Here is a 25,075-nt window from a genome sequence, read left to right on the forward strand (position 1 = left end):
GTTAATCCACACCTGTGGGTTATGCACCTCTACCAGCAGATGGAGACTGAGCAGAGCTGACACCAGGGTATATATATATCCCTGCTCTGACATCAGCCTGCCAATATTCTCTACAAAAGCTGTGGACAAACAATACTTGATTATAACCCTTAACAGATAACCACTCTTGAGCATTCAGTAACAGGAAACATGAGCTCAGACAAGTGTGTAACATCACTAATCTGGGGAGTGAAATGACACTTACCAGTTATCCCCAGAATGCTGCCACTCAGGAGGACCATATAATCACCAACCGGCAGCCAAAGGCGGGAAGGTGGATTAATCTGTCTTCATTAAAGGAAATCATCAAGTAAGTAGTAATTTTTCAGCATTCAGACAGGTTAATCCACATGAGTACTTCTGAACAGGGCGGGAGGCTGCCCGCAGTCCAACCAACACCGCACGCGAAAAGGATGCATCCTCCTGGGCCTGCATATTCAGACAGTAATATCTAGAAAAAGTGTGTAAGGAAGACCATGTTGCTGTTTGGCAAATTTCAATGGGAGACTATTGAAGTTCCGCCCATGACATTGCCTGAGCCCTAGTGGAATGAGCCCTAACCTGCTTAGGTAATGGCTGCTCAGCATCCACCTATATGGTCGTGATAACTTCCTTAATCCAACGAGCTATTGTAGCCCGTGATGCTGGTTCACCCCGTTTATCCCCACCATGGAGTACGAACAGCCGATCAGTCTTCCTAAAACGTCTAGAAACCTCCAAATTCCTCAAGAGCCGTCACCTGAGAGTCCGCAACAGACTATATTCCTCCATATCTCTTTTCCTGTCCAAAACCACTTTTGGCATAAAAGACTGAATAGTTCACAGCTAGACAGATCCTGGAGTCACTTGAAGGAATAGTTCCTGGCAAGAAAGAGCCTGCAGTTCAGAAATTCTATGCACAGAACAAATTGCCATCAGAAAAACTAATCTTCAAGGAAAGTACCCTCAAGGAGAGGGTATACAGAGGCTGAAAGGTGGAACCCGCCAGGAAATCCAAAATCACAAGGGCACCGGCAATCACAATGGAGGCTGAAGATGCTTTACCCTCTCCAAAATCTGGGCCACATCCAGATGGGCCAATAAGGAACCACCATTCATCTGGCCCCGGAAACAGGCAATAGCCGCCACCTGTACCTTCAAGGAATTAAGGGCCATGCCTTTAATCAACCTATCCTGCAAAGTCCAAAATGAGTGGGATCTTAACCAAATGAGGATGAACCCCTCATTCCTCACACCAAGCCTCAAACACTCAAACTTGAACATAGGCCAAGGAGGTTGAGAACTTCCAAGCTCAAAGCAGGGTGGAAATCACCACAGTGGAATATCCCCGCTTCAGCAATGGAGCCCTTTCAATGTCCATACTGTAAGACAAAATAGAGTGATACTCCTGAAGAATAGGCCCCCGTGGCAACAGATCTCTTTGGCACAAAAACTGTACAGGTCAGCCAAACAAGAAATTCCACATATCTGCACACAACGGTCTTCTGGGCCAGTCAGGAGCCTCCAGAAGCACCGTCTCCAGGTATCTCTTGATCCTTCGAACTAGCCTATCCAACAAGAGCCACAAGGGGAAGGCAAACAGAAGCTTGCCCTTCGGCCACTCCTGCACTAAAGCATTGATGACTAGTCTTTGGATCTTGCCTGCAACTGAAAAAACCATGTACCTTCACACTGTGTGATGTCGCTAGCAAGTCCAGATATGGTAGGCCCCAGCAGCCCACAATGAACTAGAATGTTTCATCTGACATTTCCCATTTTCTTGGATCTAGACTCTGTCTGCTGAGAAAATTGGCTCTCATATTGTCTTTCCCCACAATGTAGGAGGCAAAGATCTCCTGGAGATGTACCTCTGCCCATACCATGAGCTGATCTATTTCCTGCGACACTTATTGACTCTTGGTGCCTCCCTGGCAATTGATATAAGCCACTGTCATCACATTGTCTGACATCACTTGGATCACTTGACCCTGCAAATGATCGGCAAACTGCAAGCATGTCAACCAAACACACATGCTTCCAGGCGACTGATGCTCCAGAGAGACTCCCTCTGCACTTCAGCACCCCTGCACCATCAACTCCTGACAGTGAGCCCGTCAACTTTGAAGGCTTGCATCAGTCGTGAGCACTAGCTATTCTGGAGCCTGCAAGGACACTCTCTCAGATGGTCTGCCTGCAACCACCATTTCAGTTGGGTGCCAATCTCTATCAGTAACTGAAGCTGTATCGAACAGTCGTGAGACTGTGGGCTCCATCGAGCAAGCAGAATACACTGAAGTGGATGCATATGCCCCTCTGCCATTGGAAGCACTTCAGGGTGGCCGCCATCAAACCAAGCACTTGCAAGTAAGACCATAGTTTTGGCTGGACTGATTCTATCAAGAGCCACACCTGAGTCATCTGCTTCTGAATACAGATATCTGGCAGTAACACCTTGCCTTGTTTCATGTTGAAACAAACACAGATACTCTAGCCTCTAGGATGGCTGTAAATTGCTCTTGATCAAGTTCACCACCCTCACCTAGCTCCTGTAGCAAGGAGATCACCTTGCGTGAGGCTGAAGACTCTTCCAAGCTCTTAGCCTGAATTAGCCAGTTGTCCAGGTACGGGTGGGCCAGAATGCTATCCTCTCTCAACGCTGCCACTACCACCACCACGACCTTGGAGAAGGTTCTGGGAGCAGTGGCCAAACCAAAGGGGAATGCTTGAAATTGATAACGTTGCCCGACTGTACTGCCATTATCACCAAGCACACTTAGTTCTATCGAGCACTCCCTGTGATCTGCCTCCTAGTGAGACCTCTACCTGCAGCACTCTTTTCTCTAAACCGCCCCCCCCCCCCCAATCTTTTCGAGTCCTCTCTACCATCACCCACTGCAGAACCAAGTCACTCACAAATGACGATAGACTCCCTTCAAGTCCAGGATGGGCTGAAAAGAACCCGCCATCTTGGGCACAATGAAATAAATGTAAATACAGCCTACATTTTCTTGTGATTTGGGTACTGGAACCACGGCTCGCAAGCTCAGGAGCCTCGACAACGTAGTCTCCCATGCATGCCTTTTTTGCAGGGAGCTGCAGGGAGACTCCAAGAAGACATTCTGAGGAATGCTGAGAAACTCCAAAGCATAGCCTTCCCTTTTCACCTCCATAACCCATCATCTGATGTGATCTTGACCCACCTCTGATAAAACAGAGATAGAAGACCTATCTCCTGTTCCAGAAGGTGGGTCAGTACACCTTCATTGAGGGGGTTGGGAGGCACCACCACCCGAGCCTACGCTCTGTCTGGGCTGCCTAGCCCGAAAGGACCTACCTAAAGATCTAGCCCTCTGCGAAGCGGCTTCTTTGAAGGGTTGAAAGCGCCTGAAATCCCTAGTACGGCTTCTTGTGCAGAACACACACAGGGCCTGCTTATCTTCTGGCAACTGAGGAACCTTTGCCTTGTCCCACTTATTGGCCATTTTTTCCCCAACTCACTCCCAAATAAGAGTGATCCTTTAAAGGGCAATTTCATAAGATTAGACTTAGAAACTGCACTGGCCAAATAATTCACTGGCCAGACATCAGCTGTGGCTGCAATCACCAAAGCCACCTCTCTGGCAGAAGTATGAACCAGGTCACAGCCCGCATCTGCCAAAAAGGCAGCAGCAGGTTCCATGACTACTCTGGAATTCAAACCAGTCTCATTAACCTCCTGAGATAAAAGCAAACCGGCACGAACCACCAGGGAGCAGCAAGAAGCTATTTGCAAACTCATTACCATTGCTTCAAAGGCCTGCTTAAGAATAGCCTCAATTCTCCTATCCTGAGCATCTTTTAATGCTGCTTCTCCTTGTACTAGAATAGCTGTCCATTTGGTGACGGAACACACCAGTGCATCTGCCTTTGGAAAATGCAAATGGTCCCTCGCCACTGGATCCAGGAGATACAGACCTTCCAAGACTTGTCCCCCTTTAAAATTGTTTTCCGGAGCACACCATTCAAGATCAATCAACTCTTGAATAGCATCCATAAGGAAAAACACAAGATGCTTTATATAAAGTAACCAAAACAGGATTTTTCTTTGGCTCGGTACTCCCAGCATCTTTAGTGCCAGAAAATGTTGTCGGCCAATTATTTCAATGAAAAAATTGCAACATTGTTCTATAATGCTCTAACCCCAGTGGAATTTCCCTATCCTCCAGGAAGTAAGGATCTCCTTCCTCATTTGTGCCATCCGGGTCCCCATCAGTGTGACCTGCAACAGGCCAAGATGCTTTCCGATGTTTACTTGTGGCACCAGCCCTACAGGGTTCTACAGTCTGATCCTGAACTTTTAGGTTTGGCCAGTTCTGACAAACATGCCTGTAGAAAGGACTGCAGACCCTGAAAAAAATTCCACCCAAGAGAAGGTGGAAGGATCCATACCAAAACCAGGGGTCATTGATCTGGCACCCACTGAGTTGCCTTCACCTGCGGATGAGCCAGTTAGAGAAGTTTCAAAACCAAGTGAAACTTTTGACAGGTTCCCCTCCTGCAACCTGCGGGGAAGGGCCAGGCTGAGCAAAGTCATTTCGAGCAACTTGCCCAGAGTCTCCAAGCAGTGCTGACAAAGGTTAGAGGGAACCTCTGGCTGTGATGCTCGAATATGACAAGCCTTGCAAATAGCATGGCACTTAGGCTTCTTTGCTACCGGTCGCATGGGGGGGCGAGGAATGTCCAGGGGCAGCATGTCAACACAAGCACGCCATTGTGTCCATCAGTGCATCTGTCCCTGACAAGCCCGAACAAGACACTCAAAAATTAGGATGCCCAGAAATAGGACATCTCTATCTATGCATATACATACAGGGCTTCCCGCTGGTATGACTTGAGATGCAGGAGGCAGGCAGGATTTAGGTTTACAGTCTTGGGCATAATGATGTGGTAAAAACTTAATATAATTTGGTTTAAAAAAGAAGGTTTAGAGAAGCTTCTGGAAGAAACGTTCATAAACCATTATTACGGTAGACTTGGGGGAAATCCACTGCTGATGTTCTTATAATATCAGCTGGGTTGATAAAACAAAGAACTTAACTGGACAGATTAGATGGGATTTATAGTCCTCATCTGCTGTCATATTCTGTGTTTTAAGTTTCCTATCTAAATGGACTATGCGTAGCTTGGACATATCACTCTCAAACCAGAAGGAAGAGACAGAAAATAGATGTTCATAGTACAGCAGCATTGAAACAATTATGTTAGGCCAGCAACAGTTGGGAGTCCTTAAATCAAGGGGAAAAACAAGGTTAAACAAGTTTACAACCCATCCACATAAAAAAAACCCCACTACATAAAACCAAAATAAAGCAAAAAACCCAAGAAACAAAAACAAGTTGTAGCTACTATTTATCAACATTTTAAATTAGCTTCAAGAAGATAGCAAGCACCGAAGGGAACATAGGGAAAGAGTGAGACCCAACATACCTGCTCCACCAGCTACAATTATTGCAGTGCCATTTCCAAATGCCAACTGAGCAACCTCCTTCACTTTTCCTTTATGAGAACGGGACACGATGAGCCTTGGAGTCTTACTGTAGGAGGCACGTGCTTTCACATTCGACCCACCATTCACCATGCCCCATGCTGTAAAACAGTTACACTTTATTATTTAGGAACAAGAGATTAAAACGGTCTAGACACATGAGGCATAGGTTACAATCCTGCTAATTTAAGTGTGGGAAAGGAAAGAAAGAAAATAGACATTAACCATACCACCAATGGCAATCCTGCTGTTAATGTTCACCCAAAGGAACTCATTTATGAAAGTTCAGCAGGTAAAGCAAGTTTGCTTACCTGTAAAAAGGATTCTCTATAGAAAGCCACAACATGCGAGTCACATCATCCTAATGTTGCTTATACTGATCCAGCTCTCAGTAAAGACTTTCAGGCTGATGCAATACAGATGCACTAAAAATGTGCATCCAAACTGGACACTTTTTTTTTTTTTTTTTTTAAAGTAGTGCACAATCACCTGTCCTGAGCACTCTATGCAATAAACAAATGAGCCGCTGCGCTAAAAAGGATGCCCTAGGGATAAAATTGTGCGTCCCTAGCGTATCCATGGCATTGGGTGCCCAGGAGAAATGGCTGTATGCGGGTTAGGGAAACAGACGCTCAGTTTTACGAGCATCTGTTTGTCTAATCTGCGCACAGCCATGGGTTAGGAAAATGGACGCTCGTTAATTGAGTGTCCATTTCCCTAACCAGACTGCCAACAAGACATTTATTTTTTAATGTTACTCCAACTTAATATCACCATGATATTAAGTCGGAGGAACTACAGAAAAGCAGAATTTTCTGCTTTTAAGTCTTGAGGAGCCCCTAAAGTTAAAGCCAGCTCTGGAGCTGGCATTAATTTTTGAAGCTAAAAATGTGCGCATTGGGTGCACTTTTTTTTTTTTTTTTTTTTTTTTTTTTTAAATACAGGGGTTAATAGCATGGCATGTACATGTGATGAACACCATTATCTACGCTCTGGTTTTGATGTGCTAATACCCTTACTGCATAAGGGGTTACGGATGTATGTTCAGAACGCACGTCCAATCATAGGTTAACCTGTGCACTAAGAGTACATGGTATTACATCGGCCTGTTTGAGCATGATTGTACATTGTCTTGTGAGTCCCTCATTCTCTTCCAGAGTTTAAACTTTAGCAAAGTAGGCAACTCTTCAAGGAGTTGGGTGGGTATTAAATATAGCTAATTCATTCTGTTGTCTGAGAATTCTATTTACAGGTAAGCAAACATGTTTTCTTTGTTGACAATTAGGCATGAGTTAGCCATAACGTGTGGGAAGTACCAAGTAGAGGGTTACTTAGTAGAGCAATAACTTAAGAACCTGGCTCCATCAAGGGAAGAGCAGGCTACGCAAAACTACTTGGCTGAAGTTTCTCTCTTCAGAACATGCTCTCCAAACAGCAGTGGGACATGATGGTGTGAACAGATGACTAAGCAGCAGTTTTGTAAATGTCTTCAATAGAAGGGGCCCTGAGATGAGCTGTTGATGTCATCATGGCTCTTACTTGATGAGCCTTGACAGAATCTAATCTATAAGCTAGTCAGCATATAAAATAGTGCACTATTTAGTCCACTAACCGACTAGACAGTTTGTTTGGCAACTGCCTTTCCTAACCTATTGGGATCAAAGGACACCAAAACCTGAGAAGCTTGACAGTTTGAGTCTTCTCTAGGTAATGAATCAGAGCTCTCTTACAATCTAAATAGAGAAGAAGCTATTCTCCTTTGTGCACATAAGGCTGTGGAATAAATGTAGCAAACACATTAACTTGATTATTGTGGAATGCAGCACTACTTTCAGAAAGAACTTGGGGTGAGTTTTTTAGAACCACCCTTTTATGAAAAACTGAAGTAATCACAAATATGAAACCGAAGCCTGTAGCTCGTGCCAAAATGATAGCCATAAGAAACCATACTTTCCAAGCTTCAAGTTTATCAACTCAAGAGATTCAAAAGGAGGATTATGAGTTGGGACCTCAATGTAGTCCTAGCTCAAGGCATCTGGAGGTTACTGACTGGAGGTTTTGATTGCCACAGTCCTTTCATGAATTTTGATATTAAGGAATGGAGAGAAATTGGAGGCCCTTCCACTGGCTGATATGCTACAATTGCTCTAAGATGAACTTTGACTGAAGAGGTGCTAAAGCCAGAGGTAAAAAGACATAACTGATACTGAAGCAAGTTCCTTGGGCCACAGGAAAGTATTCAGCTGGCTGTTCCTACACAGACAAGAACCTCTGATTTGAAACCATAGATCTTCTGATTGAAGGTTTTCTGCTAGAAATCAGAGTCTACTACATGTTCAACATCTATGCTGTGAGGGCCAGCAATAGTAGTATTGCATGACAGAGCATGCCTCTTTTCCATGTGATGAGAATCTGAGATTGAATTGACAGATGGACAAGGTATGAATACCACACTTGGCATGACCTAGCTGGGGCTATGAGGATTAATCCTTACCTTGTTGCAAAGGACCATCTAGACAAGTGGTCCCGAACCCTGTCCTGGGGGGCCCACCAGCCAGTCGAGTTTTCAGGATATCCACAGTGAATATGCATGAGAAAATTTGCATGTACTGCCTCCATAAAATGCAAATTCTCTCTCATGCATATTCATTGTGGATATCCTGAAAACTTGACTGGCTGGTGGGCCCCCCTAGGCAGGGTTTGGGACCACTGATCTAGACAGTGCTGGTGATTAGAAGAAACAGTGGGTATGTAGAGATTAGACCCAATACTCCAGTCTACACAAAATAATTGGGAGCTGATGTGTAGCTGCTCAGATGCATGGAGCAAAATTCTGACCATTCTGTTGTCTGAGGTTAACAGGTCAATCACCAGCCTTCCCCAGCGACTGAACAAGTTGTACATGACTCCTTTATCTAGGTTAACACTTGTGCGATTTTAACATTCTGTCAAGGCAATCCGCCAACATGTTCTAGATCCCTGGAAGGGAGGTCACCTGGCAATGAGCATTGTGAAGTCCTGCCCATGACCAGATTTGGAGGACCCTCTAGAAGATGGCATAGAGCCTGTACCTTCCTGCTTGTTTCTAAAAAGCATGGCCACTTTGTTGTCCAACTAGATCAAGATTTTCTACCCTTTAAAAAAAGATAGAGCCACTTTTGAACTAGATGATATGGAAAGCAAACAGCTGCTAAGAGGCGCATAGTTCGGAATGGCATATCTTTAAAGGATACTAACAAAGCAGAGGTTAGGGCATCCCAATAGAGAGGTTGCATTAAATGGTAAAATAGCCCATGTGCCTTTAATTAAGACGACAAGCAAAAAGATTCCAAATTACAATTATCAGCTGATAAGTATAAAAAATAAGATGGGAGAGTTAGAATGAATAGGACTGAATGATGAGATAGACAATTGGCATCTCAGAGACCAGGGTCCATCAAGCCCAGGATGCTGGGCTTGATGGATCCTTGATCTGACCCAGCATGGCAATTTCTTATGTTCGTCCTTATGGGAAACTGCAATACCAGGATACAAATTATATTGCAATGATAGGATGGATTAAAATTGGTGGAGGGATGGTGCTATATTTTAAGAAGGCAGAGAGTTAGACAGGATAAAAATTCCATGTGAGAATGGGAACAGAATAGCAGAGGAGGAATACTACCATCTATCTAGCCAGAATGAACAGAAAGATGATGAAATGCTAACAGAAATTAGGGAAGCTAACAAAATTAGCAATATAATAATAATGGGTGATTTCAATTATCCCATTATTGACTGGATAAATGTCACATCAGGACATGCTAAGGAGGTAAAGTTTCTAGGTGATTTATGGAGAGGGGGAACAATTTTAGACTTAATCCTTAGTGGAACTTATGGAGGCAACTGTGTTGGGGGTATTTGGTAATAGTGATCAAAACATGATCCAATCTGAGTTGATAACTGGAGAGAAGGCACTAAGTAAAAAAGTTATTGCGATAGCATTTAACTTTCAAAAAGTAGACTATGATAACATGAGAAAACTGAAACAAGCATGGGCATAGTTTAAAAATACAATCTTGGAAACCCAGATCAGATGTATTCCATATGTTAAAAAACATGGAAGAAAGGCCAAACAACTGCCGGTATGGTTAAAAGGTGAGCTAAGAGGCTATTCTAACCAAAAGAACGTCTTTCAAAAAATGGAAATAAGGGATCCAAATGAAGAAAACAGGAAACAGCATAAGCACCAGCAAGTTAGATTCAAAGCATTAATAAGGAAGGCAAAGAGAATTTGAAAACAACAATGCCTTGGAAGCACAAACTCATAAGAAAATCTTTTTTCAGGTACTTTTGAAGTAAAAAGATGTGAGGGCATCATTTGGCCAATTAGATAATCGAGGGGTAAAAGGGGTACTAAGGGAGGACAAGGCCATAGTGTAGAAATTAAATGAGTTCTTTGTTTCAGTCTAAGGCAGATACTCATACCAAAAGTGATATTTAAAGGTGATGATTCAAAGGAAGTGAAAAAAAAATTCAGTGATCTTGGAAAATGTAAATAAGGCAAATGGTCATACTAAGAAGCAGAAAAATATCTGGATCAGACTGTATACATCTTAAAGCACTGAAAGAATTAAAAAAAATGTATTGCAGACCTATTAGTAATCTGTAAACTATTATTACCTGAAGATTGCCAACATCTGTAAACTATTATTACCTGAAGATTGGCCAACATAATGCCAATTTTTAAAAAGCGTTCCAATGGATCTAGGAAGCTACAGACCTGTGAGCCCGATGTCACTACCTGGTGCGCACAAATGTACACCGGATTTTATAACATACGCACGCTGCCGCAAGCATGTTATAAAATCCAGGGTTGGCGCTCGCCGAGCCCTAGGGGAGCCCCGATGGCTTTCCCTGTTCCCTTCGAGGCCGCTCCAAAATCGGAGCGGCCTCGAAGGGAAATTCTTCCACTCCCCCCCCACCTTCCCCTATTTAACCCACCCCCACCTTATTTCAAGGAGTTACGCCTGCTTCTGGCGTATATTACGCACGTAACCCTTTGAAAATCTACCCCATTATGAAGAACAAAATTGCTAAACATATAGATTGGGGCAAAGCCAAGATGGATTTAGCCAAGGAAGACTTGCCTTACTAATCTACTATATTTTTTTTTATGGCATGAATAAACATGAGGATAAAGGTAAGCCAGTTCATATAGCATATCTGGATTTTCTAATAGTGTTTAACAAAGTACCGTATTTTTCGCTCCATAAGACACACCTGACCATAAGACGCACCTAGGATTTAGATCAGGAAAATTAAAAAAAAATAAAATAAAATAATGGTGTGCTAAACCGGCTCTGTTCCCGGGCATCTGTGCGTCTTATGGAGCAAATTAGGGGAGGGAATAAAATGTTTTTTGTCCACATTTCTTTTTCGGGTCTGGGGAGGGCTATTTCTGTCCACTCCCCGGATGAGAAAACTTATCATTCTCTTTGTTAGAAAAACAAACAAAAAAACCCCCATCCCAACCCTTTAAATTTAATGAACTAAACCCCCCCACAAGACTTGCCAACAGTCCCTGGTGGTCCAGCGGGGATCCGGGAGCGATCTCCTGCACTTGGGCCATCGGCTGCCAGTATTCAAAATGGCACCGATAGCCTTTACTATGTCACAGTGGCTACTGTTGCCATTGGTCGGCCCCTGTCACATGGTAGGAGCACAAGATGGCGCCGGCCGTCCTTTAACAATGGAGTACTGGAGAAATTGGCTTTTCTAAAAATAGCCAGCTAAAACATGCAGATTTCCACAGCACACAAACATTTAGCTAGACAGAGAGGAGGCGTCCATAGGTGCCAGAAAATGGTGGGATAAGTAAACATGAGACAGTTTTCAAGATCTACACATGGTGTTTTCCAGCAAATAGTTACCAGCAAAAAACAGGTGCAAAATCCACCAGTACTTAATTTTCAAAAGGGAAGCTTCTCACATAGTTCCCATTTGAACATTAGCTATATAAAAAAAGTAAACAGGTGCAAACTGCCCAGACACTGCAGCTAAGTTACTTGTCTGAAAATTACCTCCAAAAAAAAAAAAAAAAGGTAAATAAAGCATAGACAAAGGAAATTACATTAGTAATTTTTAAAATGTTTGTCTGACCCCAATTTTTTTTTTTTTTTTTTTTTTTTTTTTTTTTTTAACAGAAAACCCTGTTTGGCTGAACATTTTTAACTCAGGTGGTTATAAAATTCAACAGTGCACCTGGGGAGGGCACTGCAGCACAAGCTATTTCTGTGTTGCCAAGAAAACTCTTAGTTATAGGGGACACATTCAGAACAGACCGCATAAGCCTTTCCAACAAGATCATGCCCAGTCTAGGACTCAGTATCGTTCTCATCCGAAATGTTCATGGGCCATATAGTCTGCTGCCATGCTCTCTGTTTCTATGCCTTTCCCTTTATCAGTACATTATCTACTTGCCTTTTTCTCTGTGCCATTTCATTCTCTTCCTAATAAATCATATTTATACAAGATTCTTTTTTAAAACATGGAGATTAAAGGGACAATGGAAGAGATTTCCTTCTCTCAACTGTACACTTTAGATGTTCATGCTGTAATTATACATTATGTATTACAATGCGATGGTTGGATAGCATTCTGAGGCAAGTCAGTAGGACAGAGAAGTTACAAAATGTATTGTTATGAGTCAGAGTAATTTGTATGACTACAGACATGAGCAAGGTACGATTCAGCTGAATGAATTGGTCTGGTCAGTTCATAGTCAAGAAAATGTTGACTAGATAAAGCTAGTTATGATAGAAGGTTGTTTATGGGACACCTAAGCTGAAGAGGAGTCCTTAGGCTAGATGAGAAGAGCATTCTTGATGACCAGAGACTGTTTCAAGGGAAAGGGAACAGGCAGGTGATGAGGTGACATGGCATGAATGCCAAGGTGGTCCTTGATTATCGTGTAGAGAGAATGATTACCAGAGAGTGCAGTGGACGAGATGGAACATACTGAAAGAAAAGAGCAAGCCCATGAATATGTTTATAGGCTAGCAGAAGGAATGAACAGAATTTGACAAGCAAGTAATGAAGGGATAGCCCGTCTGGTGGAAAAGATGACTAGCAGGATAATTTTGCAGGAATTGGAAGGAATAGAATGAGAAACTGGGAAGACCAGCTAACAACCCCTCACACTAGTGCAAATGAATAGAAAGACATGTAATTGGCAAGCACTAAAAGAGAAAAGGAGTGAATTTTCCCCAATGCTGTGGGGCTTAGTGCCATACAGAAAGAATTACTCCTGGAAGAGTCCAAGATGTGCAGGGAAGTAGAATCAATGGAAGGAAATCTATGTCATGATCAAAAGAATGTACTTAGCAGCAAGGAGGACAAGAACCTTTGCTTGGAGGCACTCATAAGATAGTGAGGGCATATCTGTGACATGATAGTACATAAATTGGAAGAGAAAATGTAAATTTGGATGTCATTTGCAAAACTGATATGAACAGCTGAAAGAGGAAATAGGGGGTCACAAATTAATTATAGATAGCAAAGTGGTGGCCAACAACTGAACCTTGAAGAACACAGACAAGATAAAAATGTGTTCAACTATGCTTTTCTATTTCAAAGTGGAAATACATTTCAGAACATAAGATATAATCATTTACTATTTTATTGTAACACATAACAGATAAAGACAACCACATAATAAAACAAGATAGGCAATCACAAAATGTTAAATCAATACATTACATAAACTAACCCCATATCCAAACATAAGAACATGCCATTCTGGGTCAGACCAAGGGTCCATCAAGCCCAGCATCTTGTTTCCAACAGTGGCCAATCCAGGCCATAAGAACCTGGCAAGTACCCAAAAACTAAGTCTATTCCATGTTACTGTTGCTAGTAATAGCAGTGGCTATTTTCTAAGTCAACTTAATTAATAGCAGGTTATGGACTTCTCCAAGAACTTATCCAATCCTTTTTTAAACACAGCTACACTATCTGCACTGACCACATCCCCTGGCAACAAATTCCAGAGTTTAAATTGTGCGTTGAGTGAAGAAGAACTTTCTCCGATTAGTTTTAAATGTGCCACATGCTAACTTCATGGAGTGCTCCCTAGTCCTTCTATTATCCGAAAGAGTAAATAACCGATTCACAGTTACCCGTTCTAGACCTCTCATGATTTTAAACCCCCTAAGCCATCTCTTCTCCAAGCTGAAAAGTCCTAACCTCTTTAGTCTTTCCTCATTGGGGAGCTGTTCCATCCCCTTTATCATTTTGGTCGTCCCTCTCTGTACCTTCTCCATCGCAACTATATCTTTTTTGAGATGCGGCAACCAGAACTAAACACAGTATTCAAGGTGTGATCTCACCATGGAGCGATACAGAGGCATTATGACATTTTCCATTTTATTCACCATTCCCTAATAATTCAACATTCTGTTTGCTTTTTTTGACTGCCGCAGCACACTCAACCGATGATTTCAATGTGCTATCCACTATGATGCCTAGATCTCTTTCTTGGGTTGTAGCACCTAATATGGAACCTAACATTGTGTAATTATAGCATGGGTTATTTTTCACTATATGCATCACCTTGCACTTATCCACATTAAATTTCATCTGCCATTTGGATGCCCAATTTTCCAGTCTCAAAGGTCTTCCTGCAATTTATCACAATCTGCTTGGGATTTAACTACTCTGAATAATTTTGTATCATCTTCAAATTTGATTACCTCACTCGTATTTCTTTCCAGATTATTTATAAATATATTGAAAAGTATGGGTCCCAATACAGATCCCTGAGGCACTCCACTCAATCCTCTGTTTCCTGTCTTTTAGCAAGTTTGCAATCCACGAAAGGACATCACCACCTATCCCATGACTTTTTACTTTTCCTAGAAGCCTCTCATGAGGAACTTTGTCAAACACCTTCTGAAAATCCAAGTATACTATATCTACCGGTTCACCTTTATCCACATGTTTATTAACGCCTTCAAAAAAGTGAAGCAGATTTGCCTTGGGTAAAGCCATGCTGACTTTGTTCCATTAAAACATGTCTTTCTATATGTTCTGTGATTTTGATATTTAGAACACTTTCCACTATTTTTCCTGGCATTGAAGTCAGGCAAACTGGTCTGTACCCCTAGAGCCCTTTTTAAATATTGGGGTTACATCAGCCACCCTCCAGTCTTCAGGTACAATGGATAATTAATGATATGTTACAAATTTTTACTATTAGGTCTGAAATTCCATTAAGTTCCTTCAGAACCCTGGGGTGTATACCATCCGGTCCAGATGATTTACTACTCTTCAGTTTGTGAATCAGGCCTATTACATCTTCTCGGGTCACCATGATTTGATTCAGTCCATCTGAATCATTACCCATGAAAACCTTCTCTGGTACGAGCATCTCATCAACATCCTCTTCAGTAGACACCGAAGCAAAGAAATCATTTAATCTTTCCACAATGGCCTTATCTTCTCTAAGTGCCCCTTTAAACCCTCGGTCATCTAACAGTCCAACTGACTCCCTCACAGGCTTTCTGCTTTGGATATATTTTAAAAAGTTTTTATTGTGAGTTTTTGCCTCTATGGCCAACTTCCTTTCAAATTCTCTTAGCCGGTCTTATCAATGTCTTACATTTAACTTGCCAACGGTTATGCATTATCCTATTTTCTTCTGTTGGATCCTTCTTCCAATTTTTGAATGAAGATCTTTTGGATAAAATAGCTTCTTTTAACCATACTGGTAATAGTTTTGCCTTCCTTCTACATTTCTTAATGTATGGAATACATCTGGACTGTGCTTCTAGGATGGCATTTTTTAACAATGACCATGCCTCTTGCACACTTCTTACCTTTGTAGTTGCTCCTTTCAGTTTTTTTCTAACTATTTTTCTCATTTTATCAGTTTCTCTTTTGAAAGTTTAGCACAAGAGTTGAGAATTTGCTTACTGTCCCCCTTCCAGTCATTAATTCAAATTTGATCATATTATGATCACTATTGCCAAGCTGCCCCACCACTGTTACCTCTCTCACCAAATCCTGTGCTCCACTGAGAATTAGATCCAAAATTGCATTCTTTCTAGTCTGTTCCTGAACCAATTACTCCATAAAACTGTCAATTATTCCATCCAGGATCTCTCTCTCTAGCATGTACCGATGATACATTTACCCAGCCAATACTGGGGTAATTGAAATCTCCCATTATTACTGCCCTACCAATTTGGTTGGCTTCCCTAATCTCTTAGCATTTCACTGTCCATCTCACCATCTTGGCCAGGTGGACAGTACTATACTCCTATCACTATAGTCTTCCCCAACACAAGTGATTTCTACCCATAAAGATTTGATTGTGCATTTAGTCTCATGCAGGATGTTTATCCTGTTGGACTCTATGCCATCCCGGTCATAAAGCGCCACACCACCTCCGGGTGCTCCTCTGTCACTGCGATATAATTTGTACCCCGGTATAGCACTGTCCCATTGGTTATCCTCCTTCCACCATGTCTCAGACTCCAATTAAGTCTATATCATCTCCTAATAATTGAACCACCAACTATGACAGCCAACCTAACCCTTCCCTCCTGGGCAGTAGGCCTTTGAGAGACATCCTCGGTGAGAAAGGACAAGGCACCACCTGGAGAGCAGGTCCTTGCTACTGGATCCTTTCCTGCTGCACTAGGTTGATGCTCTCCAATCATGAGACCTCCTTCCTCCTTCTGTTAGTCAGCCAGAAAGAGTCCCTGCTCTCTTGATTAACACATGTTGGTACCTAATTAAACCAAATCACACTACCTAAGCACCTTTCCAAGGTGAGTAACTGAACTTTTCAACCTTTTTACTTAGGTATACACTGTTCCTAGCTTATTTCTAGCTTCTGGCTACCTTTTTTTTTTTTTTTTTTTTTTTAATATACAAACACTAACTTCTGTTTATTCGCTGCCTTACTGACAATTAAAAGCACAAACACACAACATACTAAATAACTGTTGTGACCGATCTGCAACGGCTTCGCCCCACCTACCTTACTCTTCTTGCGGCTCCTCCCACTCTCCTTGGACTACTGGCTGTCGTGGCGTCTGTCTGCCAACCTCTCCGGCATCCCCGGACCAGCTTTGGTGCTGCTTCCCGCCATGCATCTCCAAGGTACCATAGGGCACGCACGCCGCCCTCATCTTTATTTCCTCATTGGTGTGAACCTCAGGGGCATCCCCCTGAGATGACATCACACTGCCCGGATATTTAAGCCTACCTCTTTTGCTAGCTAATCGAGTTAGCAACACCTCGGATTACTACTGATGGGATTCGCTCTCCGTACCAAAGCTACTCTGCCACTCCAGCGTTCTCTGAAACTCTTACTGCTAACGGGGCACCCGCTCCTCAGGGGCCTCTTCTACTTCTTTCAGGTGCTATCAGGAAACCGGTACTTGCTCCTCAAGGGTCCATGTTCCCTGAGTCTCTACCTGCATCTACAATCGTTTCTTCTTGGAAGACTTCACTAACAGTATCCATCTGTGAGTACAACTACCATTTATTCCACAGTACTACTTCCCTGGAACCAGGTTCTCGCTCGAGGGCCTGCCCTCTGTTCCAGCACCAGAACTCTCGTCTAGTGGAACCTCTGTATGAGTACAATACCACAGAGTCTCCCTCTCTAAGGGATCAGGTACTCGCTCCCAGGGCCTGCTCTCCCTGTCTCGGAGCTTCACCTATTCTACCTGGGACTCGGTATAATTCTCACTGTGTACTCATAACTCTGTCTCTTTCCACTACAGCACAGCCAAGCAGAGAATCCACTGTTCCAGCATCCTGTGGGATACTTGCCCAGCCGGGCTCAACATCTACTACTCACTACTGCCACCTCTGGTGGTTTCCAAAACTGTTTAAATAAAGATTCAAATCTGTGTTTGTGTCTCCTCAGCTGAGCCTGACACCGACACCACAGTCCCTCACGGGACTGCCCCCCATGGGCGTGGTCAGCTGCCACAGTCCAAGGACCCACCCAAACACCAATAACAATAATATTCTCCAACAGTTAGCTTCGCCCCAATACTTTTAAGAAAAAAAACAAAAAAAAACTTTCCCAAGCAAAACCTTACTGATACCTTTCAGCCACCAGCAAGGTGATCCTCGCCTTTCAGTGCTCCCACTGGATTGTAAAATGCCGACTGCTGCTGCTACCACCATACATTGTGCCGTGAAATAGCAACATGGAGAATGCAGGCATTGATCCCACTACCTCTCTCATGCTAAGTGAGCACTCTACCATTTGAGCTATAATACATAATACCACAAGCAATAAAACCAAAAGATACAGGCTTAAACAATATGAACCAAAGTCTCAGTACACATCTCAAAATATTCTGCATGGGGCACATTTAAAACTAATCAGAGAGAGTTCTTTTTTACTCAACGCACAATTAAACTCTGGAATTTGTTGCCAGAGGATGTGGTTAGTGCAGTTAGTGTAGCTGTGTTTAAAAAAGGATTGGATAAGTTCTTGGAGGAGAAGTCCATTACCTGCTATTAAGTTCACTTAGAGAATAGCCACTGCCATTAGCAATGGTAACATGGAATAGACTTAGTTTTTGGGTACTTGTCAGGTTCTTATGGCCTGGATTGGCCACTGTTGGAAACAGGATGCTGGGCTTGATGGACTCTTGGTCTGAACCAGTATGGCATTTTCTTATGTTCTTTACCTGTAATGATGCTTATCTAAAGGAACTAAATTTTAAACCCACAGGATAACCATGAAGCAACAATTTATCAGATTAAAATTAACCGAGAACAAAACAAGAAACATCCAAGAGAGTGTGTCCAAGAGGCTAGGCTGGTAAGCAAATGTCAAAAATGCAACTAACAAATCCAGAAGGGAGGAAAAGCTATCAAATCTAGTTTTAGAAGGTGATTTAGCTAGTGGTGTGGGTTACGTTTAGCAGTTGTGTGATAGCTGGAAGAAGTCCACCCAAGTAGTAGAAAGTAAGGTGGTGTGAATTTGGTAGTAGCACGTTCAAGAACTTTAATGGTGGGAGAAGATAAACAAGAGGAGCTTTCAAGAATTTTAAACACCAGTATCACATTAGGAAACAGAACAGTTAACAAGCAAGCAAATATTTTGAATAATCTAGATAGTACAGAAAATTAGCAGACCTATTCATTTAGAGCAGAATTCAAATAGAAAAGAACCCCCATTCTAAAATTTAAGAACACACATGATGAACTGCAAATAAATCACAATAGAAACAGAAGATGAGAACAGATGAGGATTGCAAGGACCCATCTGGTTTGTCCATTCCTGAAACTATACAGCAAAGTCTACTCTAATTCAGGCTTTACCTTCACATTCTTGCATCTAAGTGAGTGGGCCCACAAATAGGTCTGATTTTCAAGGTATCCCTAAATGAATATGCAAATAAATTTGTATGCACACTACACTGTATGCAATTCTCATGCATATTCATTAGGGATATCCTGAAAACTTGTTTGCAGTCCTTGAGAACTGGAAGTTAATACCACTAATCTAAGTATCCTCTGTCTTTCGAGGCAGCGTAGGTAGAAGACTTTGGTCTTTGTTAAATAGCTGGGTTGAAGGGCTTGGGGGACTATAGTTAGGGTAGCTCGCTGGCAATATATAGTTAGGGTGGTAGGGTACTGCTTACTTCCTTTTGCTGGTTTTCCCGCAGTCCCAGCGGGCGACAGTCACAGATGAGCCATCAAGAGGTAGGCCCGGAGGCTGCGTTCCTGCCATTATTTTCATACTGCTGCATTTCACTGGAGGAGAGAGGGGTCAGAACTGACTAAGCGCTGTCCAGGTTAGCTCTCCTACTTTCCCCATTTGCTTTTGCTCCCATAGCCCCAAAGCTCCAGATCCTGCCTCCGGCCGGTGACATCCTGACAGTCAACTCATGAAGAGGCAGCCTGGAGGTGGGCCCTCGCCAAAGGGCCTGTCCCTTTGTATGGATCTGAGGTACTTTTGCTGACATTATACCATTCTTTTACGAGGGGGTCTTTGCAGTCTATGTTTGCATGAAGCTAACCATCTCTTTGTATCTTCCCAAAGAACTCTCCAATTTTTCTCCATTGCTGTGAGGCATTTATGCCCCAGGGCAGCAATCTATTAAACATTTCAATAGGTTGAAGTCATCCTGCTCCTCACAAAATTTTATCTATATAAACTCATGTACAGGATATACTGTAACAGCTCTCTGGTTGGAAGCAGTGTTATTCATATTTGAGTAGAGTTAACTATTCACTTCATAGGCTACCTCCTGTGGGGGTAGGTGTTTTAATAGGAATTCTTGGGTATAAAGGCTACATTTAAATCCAGATATAAGCAGGGTTGATAGAACTCTTACACATCATTTATTTTAATGCTCACTCAGTAAATAAGATTATTATAATTCTAATTTATATTCTGTCTTTTGTGACATTTCAAAGTGGACTATATTCAAGTACTGTAGATATTTCTCTGTTCCCAGAGGGCTTACTATCTTTGGGCCTTGATTTACTGAAGTGCCTGGTGCAGATGGTCTTATATTTATGCAGATGACATTCAGATTTTATTCCCTCTGAATCAGGATTATGAGATGTTCTCTTAACAGTTGCTTTAAGGAGGTGAATGACTACATGGCTAGAACAGGCCAAAACTAAATACTAATAAAACAGAGATTCTGTGGGTAAGTGCTGGTTCTCCACTAGGAAAAAAAAAAACACACTCCCAAAACAAAACAAAAAAAAAAGTCCAAAACAATACTTAAACTCCAATTGGTATTTGAGTCGGGAGTTCTTTGCATGCCAAGAGGTCATGGTAAGCTTTTGCCCCCCCCACCGGACTAGTTAGGTGACTTAACGTAGAAGTGACAACAGAAAAGGACCAAACATCCAGTCTTCCCAGCAAGCTTATAGTAGTATCTGCCACACCATACAAGTCACCCCTATGCTTAGTTTCCCGACCAAAGACAGGGCCCTTGTTGGTTGCTGTCTATTTCCCCCATTACCTCTTGCCGCTGAAGCAGACAGCAATCTTGGAGTTGCATCAAAAGTATCAGGTTTATTGGTTAAGGGTAGTAACAGCCACATCAGCAAGACCCCTGTGCTTGTTTTCCCAGACTGTAAAATTCAATGTTCTTGTCGGATGCTGTCTGAATCTAATTCCCCTTTTCCTCTTGCCCCCCTGCTATTGAAGCAGAGAGCAATGTTAGAGTTGCATCAACAGTACGAAAGCTTATTGGTTAAGTGTAGTAACCGCCACACCAGCAAGGTAATCCCATGCACTCTTTTCTTCATTTCTATCCTCTAGCCTTCAGGGATCCACAGTGCTTATCCCATGCTCCTTTGAAAATCTTCCACTGTTGCCTTCTCCATCTCCGCCGGAAGGGTATTCCAGGCATCCACCACCCTCTCCGTGAAGTATTCCTGACATTGGTTCTGAGTCGTCCTCCCTGGAGTTTCATTTTGTGACCCTGGTTCTACTGATTTCTTTGCAACTGTCGTTTAGTAATGAGGGCAAAAGTCTTGAGTAATCTCGACTACAACTCAGTTTATGTGGGCTGCCTAAGATGACACTGGAAAGATGGCAGTTGGTTGAGAATGCAGCAGCAAGACTGGCAGCTCTATCCCACTTCTCTATTGGTTTCCTTACACTGGTTCCCCATCAGGTGTCATCACATTTAAAATGCTCAGTCTTTTTTGTTCCGTTCAAAATTTAGGTCCATTCTACGTTAAGGAAAAAAAAAAAAAAAAAAAAAAAAAAGTCCCTCATCTTCAAGTAATACCCTTGTGCTCTAGTCAACCAGTAAACCTAGTTATTTCTCTCTTTAAAAAACAAAGATCTAGAACAGAGCCCTTTACAGGAGCCAATTCTCTTTGGAATTGCTTCCAAAAGAGAGAAGGGAAATTGGAAACTATCTGCTCTTTCAGTATATGCTCAAAATCTGGTTATTCTATCAGCTGTAATTCCTGAGGATTAGGAATTTAAATATCAGTTAATGACTTCAGGTTTTTTTTCAGAGTTTATATTATGTATGATTTTATTTTTTGTAGTTGCTTTTCCTATTTTTAATTGCTGTGTTGTATTTTGATTTTATGGAATTGATTTTGACCTGTGTTTGTAGTGTGTCTAATTTTTGTGCTGAAATTCAGCACAAAGTTTCTAGAGTTGCATGAACAAAAAAATAAAAAATAAATAAAAATTTGACTTCCCATGCAGTAAGCTAATATTATGCTATTGCATCTGGAGTTAAAATTGTGTGCAGAAACCAGGAGGTAAATGTGTGCTCAGATTTCTCCACAGACTGAGCACACATTTTGAACGCTGGTTTCTTGTCCCTCTTGGCGCTGTTCAAGTTTACCAGTGCTGGGGCTCCAGTTTCCCCTGGGGTCTCCAGAGGTACAGCCAGTGTTTGGTGGAGATGAGCTGGCACCATTGCGCTTGCTGCAGAAAAGGTACCTTTTCCATTTTATTATGAAGGGTTGAAGTACTATTTCTTATTTAGTACATTGTATTTGACCAAGGTTTGCTGAAATGTTTCTGGATGTTATCATTGGGTTTTGACAAGATAATTATTATAGATAGTCTGTATTATTGTTTTAATGTCTTTGTTTATTGTATCAGTTTTATTTTACGATAATTTTGTTTGGTTATGTTATTTGTATTTTATATTTTATCGAATTGTAACTCGACTAGAGCATCAGCATAATTCAAGATAAATTAGACTAACCAATTATGTTACTATTTTGGTATCCACCATCTTAGTTGAGAAGACTACCTAGTCAGGAAATATTTCCTTCACAAAAATAGTGGTAGGTACACCATCTATGACTGTTCCATATAACTCCTAGTTATTGACACAGGTGAGAGAAACTGAGGACCATAAATATTTTGTAAATTAGACTCCACAGAAAAACATCTGCAGTCCTTTAAGCTAACCCACACCATTATTTGCTACCTCATTTAAATTGGAGAAATTACTTACCTGATAATTTTGTTTTCCTTAGTGTAGGTAGATGGACTCAGGACAAATGGGGTTATGCTCCCCTGCCAGCAGATGGAGAATGAGTCAGATTTCAAAGCTGACGTCACTCTACATACACCCCTGCAGTGACCTCAGCTCTTCAGTATTCTCTTCAAAAGCCACTGTGGACATACTAGTGAAAAAACTTGATTAAAAATATGATTAAAAACAGATACCCACTGTACTCCAGTAAGAATATAGATGCCCTGATCTAGGACTGGATGATTACCCATAATCTCTTGGAATCAATATCTAATTCACAGGAGAATACTTGGCACTGTCTTGGGCAGCCGTGGGCAGTATGCAGAGTCCATCTGTCTACACTAAGGAAAACAAAATCATCAGGTAAGTATTTTCTCCATTTCCTAGCGTTTAGCCAGATGGACTCAGGGCCAATGGGATGTACAAAAGCTACTCCCGACTGGGGTGGGAGGCTGCCGGCGGGCGGGTTAACACCTCCCTTGCAAAAACCGCTTCCTCCCGGGCCTGTATGTCCAGGCAATAGAACCTGGAGAAGGTGTGAAAGTAGGTCCACGTCACCGCTTGGCAGATAAATCAATAGGAGACAGCAGCCTAGCTTCCGCCCATTAGACCACCTGAGCCCTAGTGGAATTAGCTTTCCTGCCTCCACATAGGCTCCCTTGACCACCTCCTTAATCCAGTGAGCTATGGTAGCACAGAAAGCTGGTTCGCCCTGCTTCCTTCCACTGTGAAAGACAAACAGGCGGTCCCCGTCTTTTGGACTGGTTCTGAAACTTCCAGATATCACACCAAAAGTCTGACATTCAAATGATGGAGGAGGCAAAACTCTTCCGCGTCCTTGCACTTAACTAGGGATGGCAGCGAAATGGACTGATTCAAATGGAACTCCAAGACTACCTTGGGCAAGAAGGATGGGATGTACGAAGCTGTTAACTGGCATCATCCGGAAGAACGGTTCCCGACACAATGTCTGCAGTTCAGAGATGCGACGTGCCGAGCATATAGCTACCAGGAACACAGTTTTCAAGATTAATAAAACACAAGGAAAGACTGCACAATGGCCAAAAGGAGGGCCCTGCCAAAAATTCCAATACCAGATTAAGATTCTACAAGGGAACCAGCCATCATAGGGGTGGCCGGAGATGCTTCACCTCTTTCAGAAAATAGGCCATGTCCGGGTGAGTAGACAGGTGGGTTCTGCTCACCTTGCCCCTGAAACAGAAGAAAGCCGCTACCTGGGTCAAACCTTTATTCAAGCTGTCCTGAAAAAATTCCAGAATTAGTGATATTTCAGCCACCCAAGGGGAGAGACCGTGTTTCTCACACAAGGCCTCAAATACTCTCCAGACCCACATATATGCTAGGAACATAGAGAACTTCCGAGCGCAGAGTAAGGTGTCAATTACTGCCACAGAATATCCTTGCTTCATCAGGTGAGCCCTCTCAAGAGCCAGACTGCAAGACAGAATAGAGTCGAAACCTCATGAAGGACTGGTCCCTACTGAGGCAGGCCCATGTGTGGTAGGATGCACAGGGGGTCTCCACCAGGAGTCTTTGCATGTCTGCATACCATGGGCACCTGAGCCATTCTAGAGCTACTAGTAGGACTAATCCCCTGTGGAGCTCGATTCTGAGAATGACCCTGCCCAGCAGGGGCCATGGAGAGAAAGCATATAGCAACTCTTTCAGCCAGGTCTGAATGACAGCGTCAATCCCCAGGGACCACTGATCTCTTCTGCAACTGAAGAACTAGGGAACCTTTGCATCGTGGGATGCAGCCAGCAAATCCCAGCGATCTATCAGCTGAAAGACTTTGGCAGACAACACCAACTCTCATGGATCCAGATTCTCCCTGCTTAGAAAGTCTGCTCTGATGTTGTCTTTTCCTGCGATGTGGGAGGCTGAGATCATCTGTAGATGTATTTCCGCCCATTCCATAAGGAGATCTATCTCCTCTGACACCTGCTGGCTCTTTGTTCCACCCTGGCGGTTGATGTAGCCTACTGTCATTGCACTGTACAACATTACATGGTCCACTTGACCCTGGAGTCTGTGGCTGTTGACAAGCCAATCTAACTACCCAGGCTTCTAGGCGGTTGATGTTCCAGTGGGCCTCTTCCTCAGTCCAACGTCTCTGGGCTGTCAGTTCCTGACAGTGAGCTCCCCAGCCCCGGAAGCTTGTGTCTGTTGTGAGAACCAGAGAGTTTGGGGAGGACAGGGGTACACTCCTACTCAGATGAGCTTCTTGCAGCCACCACTGGAGCCAAGAGCATACTTCCATTGATAAGTGGAGGTGAATCGAATAGTCTAAGACTGCGGGTTCCAACGTGACAGCAGTGAGTATTCAAGTGGTTGCATGTGTGCCCTTGCGCATGGCACTACTTCCAGGGTTGCTGCCAAACAGAGAACTTGGAGATAGCTCCACACTGTCAGGTATATAGTGCTCATTAACTGACGCATTTGGGACATCAACTTCCTTATCCGTGTGGTCAGAAGGAAGACATTGCTCTGCTTGGTTGTCGAACCAGACTCCCAG

General features: G+C 42.7%; 1 protein-coding gene across 1 annotated transcript in view; it reads right to left on the reverse strand.

The window, feature by feature from the left end:
- The window catches only part of IMPAD1 (inositol monophosphatase domain containing 1), an 83,198-nt gene that overhangs the window by 3,155 nt on the left and 54,968 nt on the right, over positions 1-25,075 (reverse strand). The window contains exon 4 of the mRNA XM_029591316.1: positions 5,485-5,643. Within this exon, the coding sequence (XP_029447176.1) occupies positions 5,485-5,643 (159 nt within the window). The remainder of the gene's footprint in view (positions 1-5,484; positions 5,644-25,075) is intronic.

This window comes from Rhinatrema bivittatum, chromosome 2, assembly GCF_901001135.1.
Source record: "Rhinatrema bivittatum chromosome 2, aRhiBiv1.1, whole genome shotgun sequence".
Classification (NCBI taxonomy): Eukaryota; Metazoa; Chordata; class Amphibia; order Gymnophiona; family Rhinatrematidae; genus Rhinatrema; species Rhinatrema bivittatum.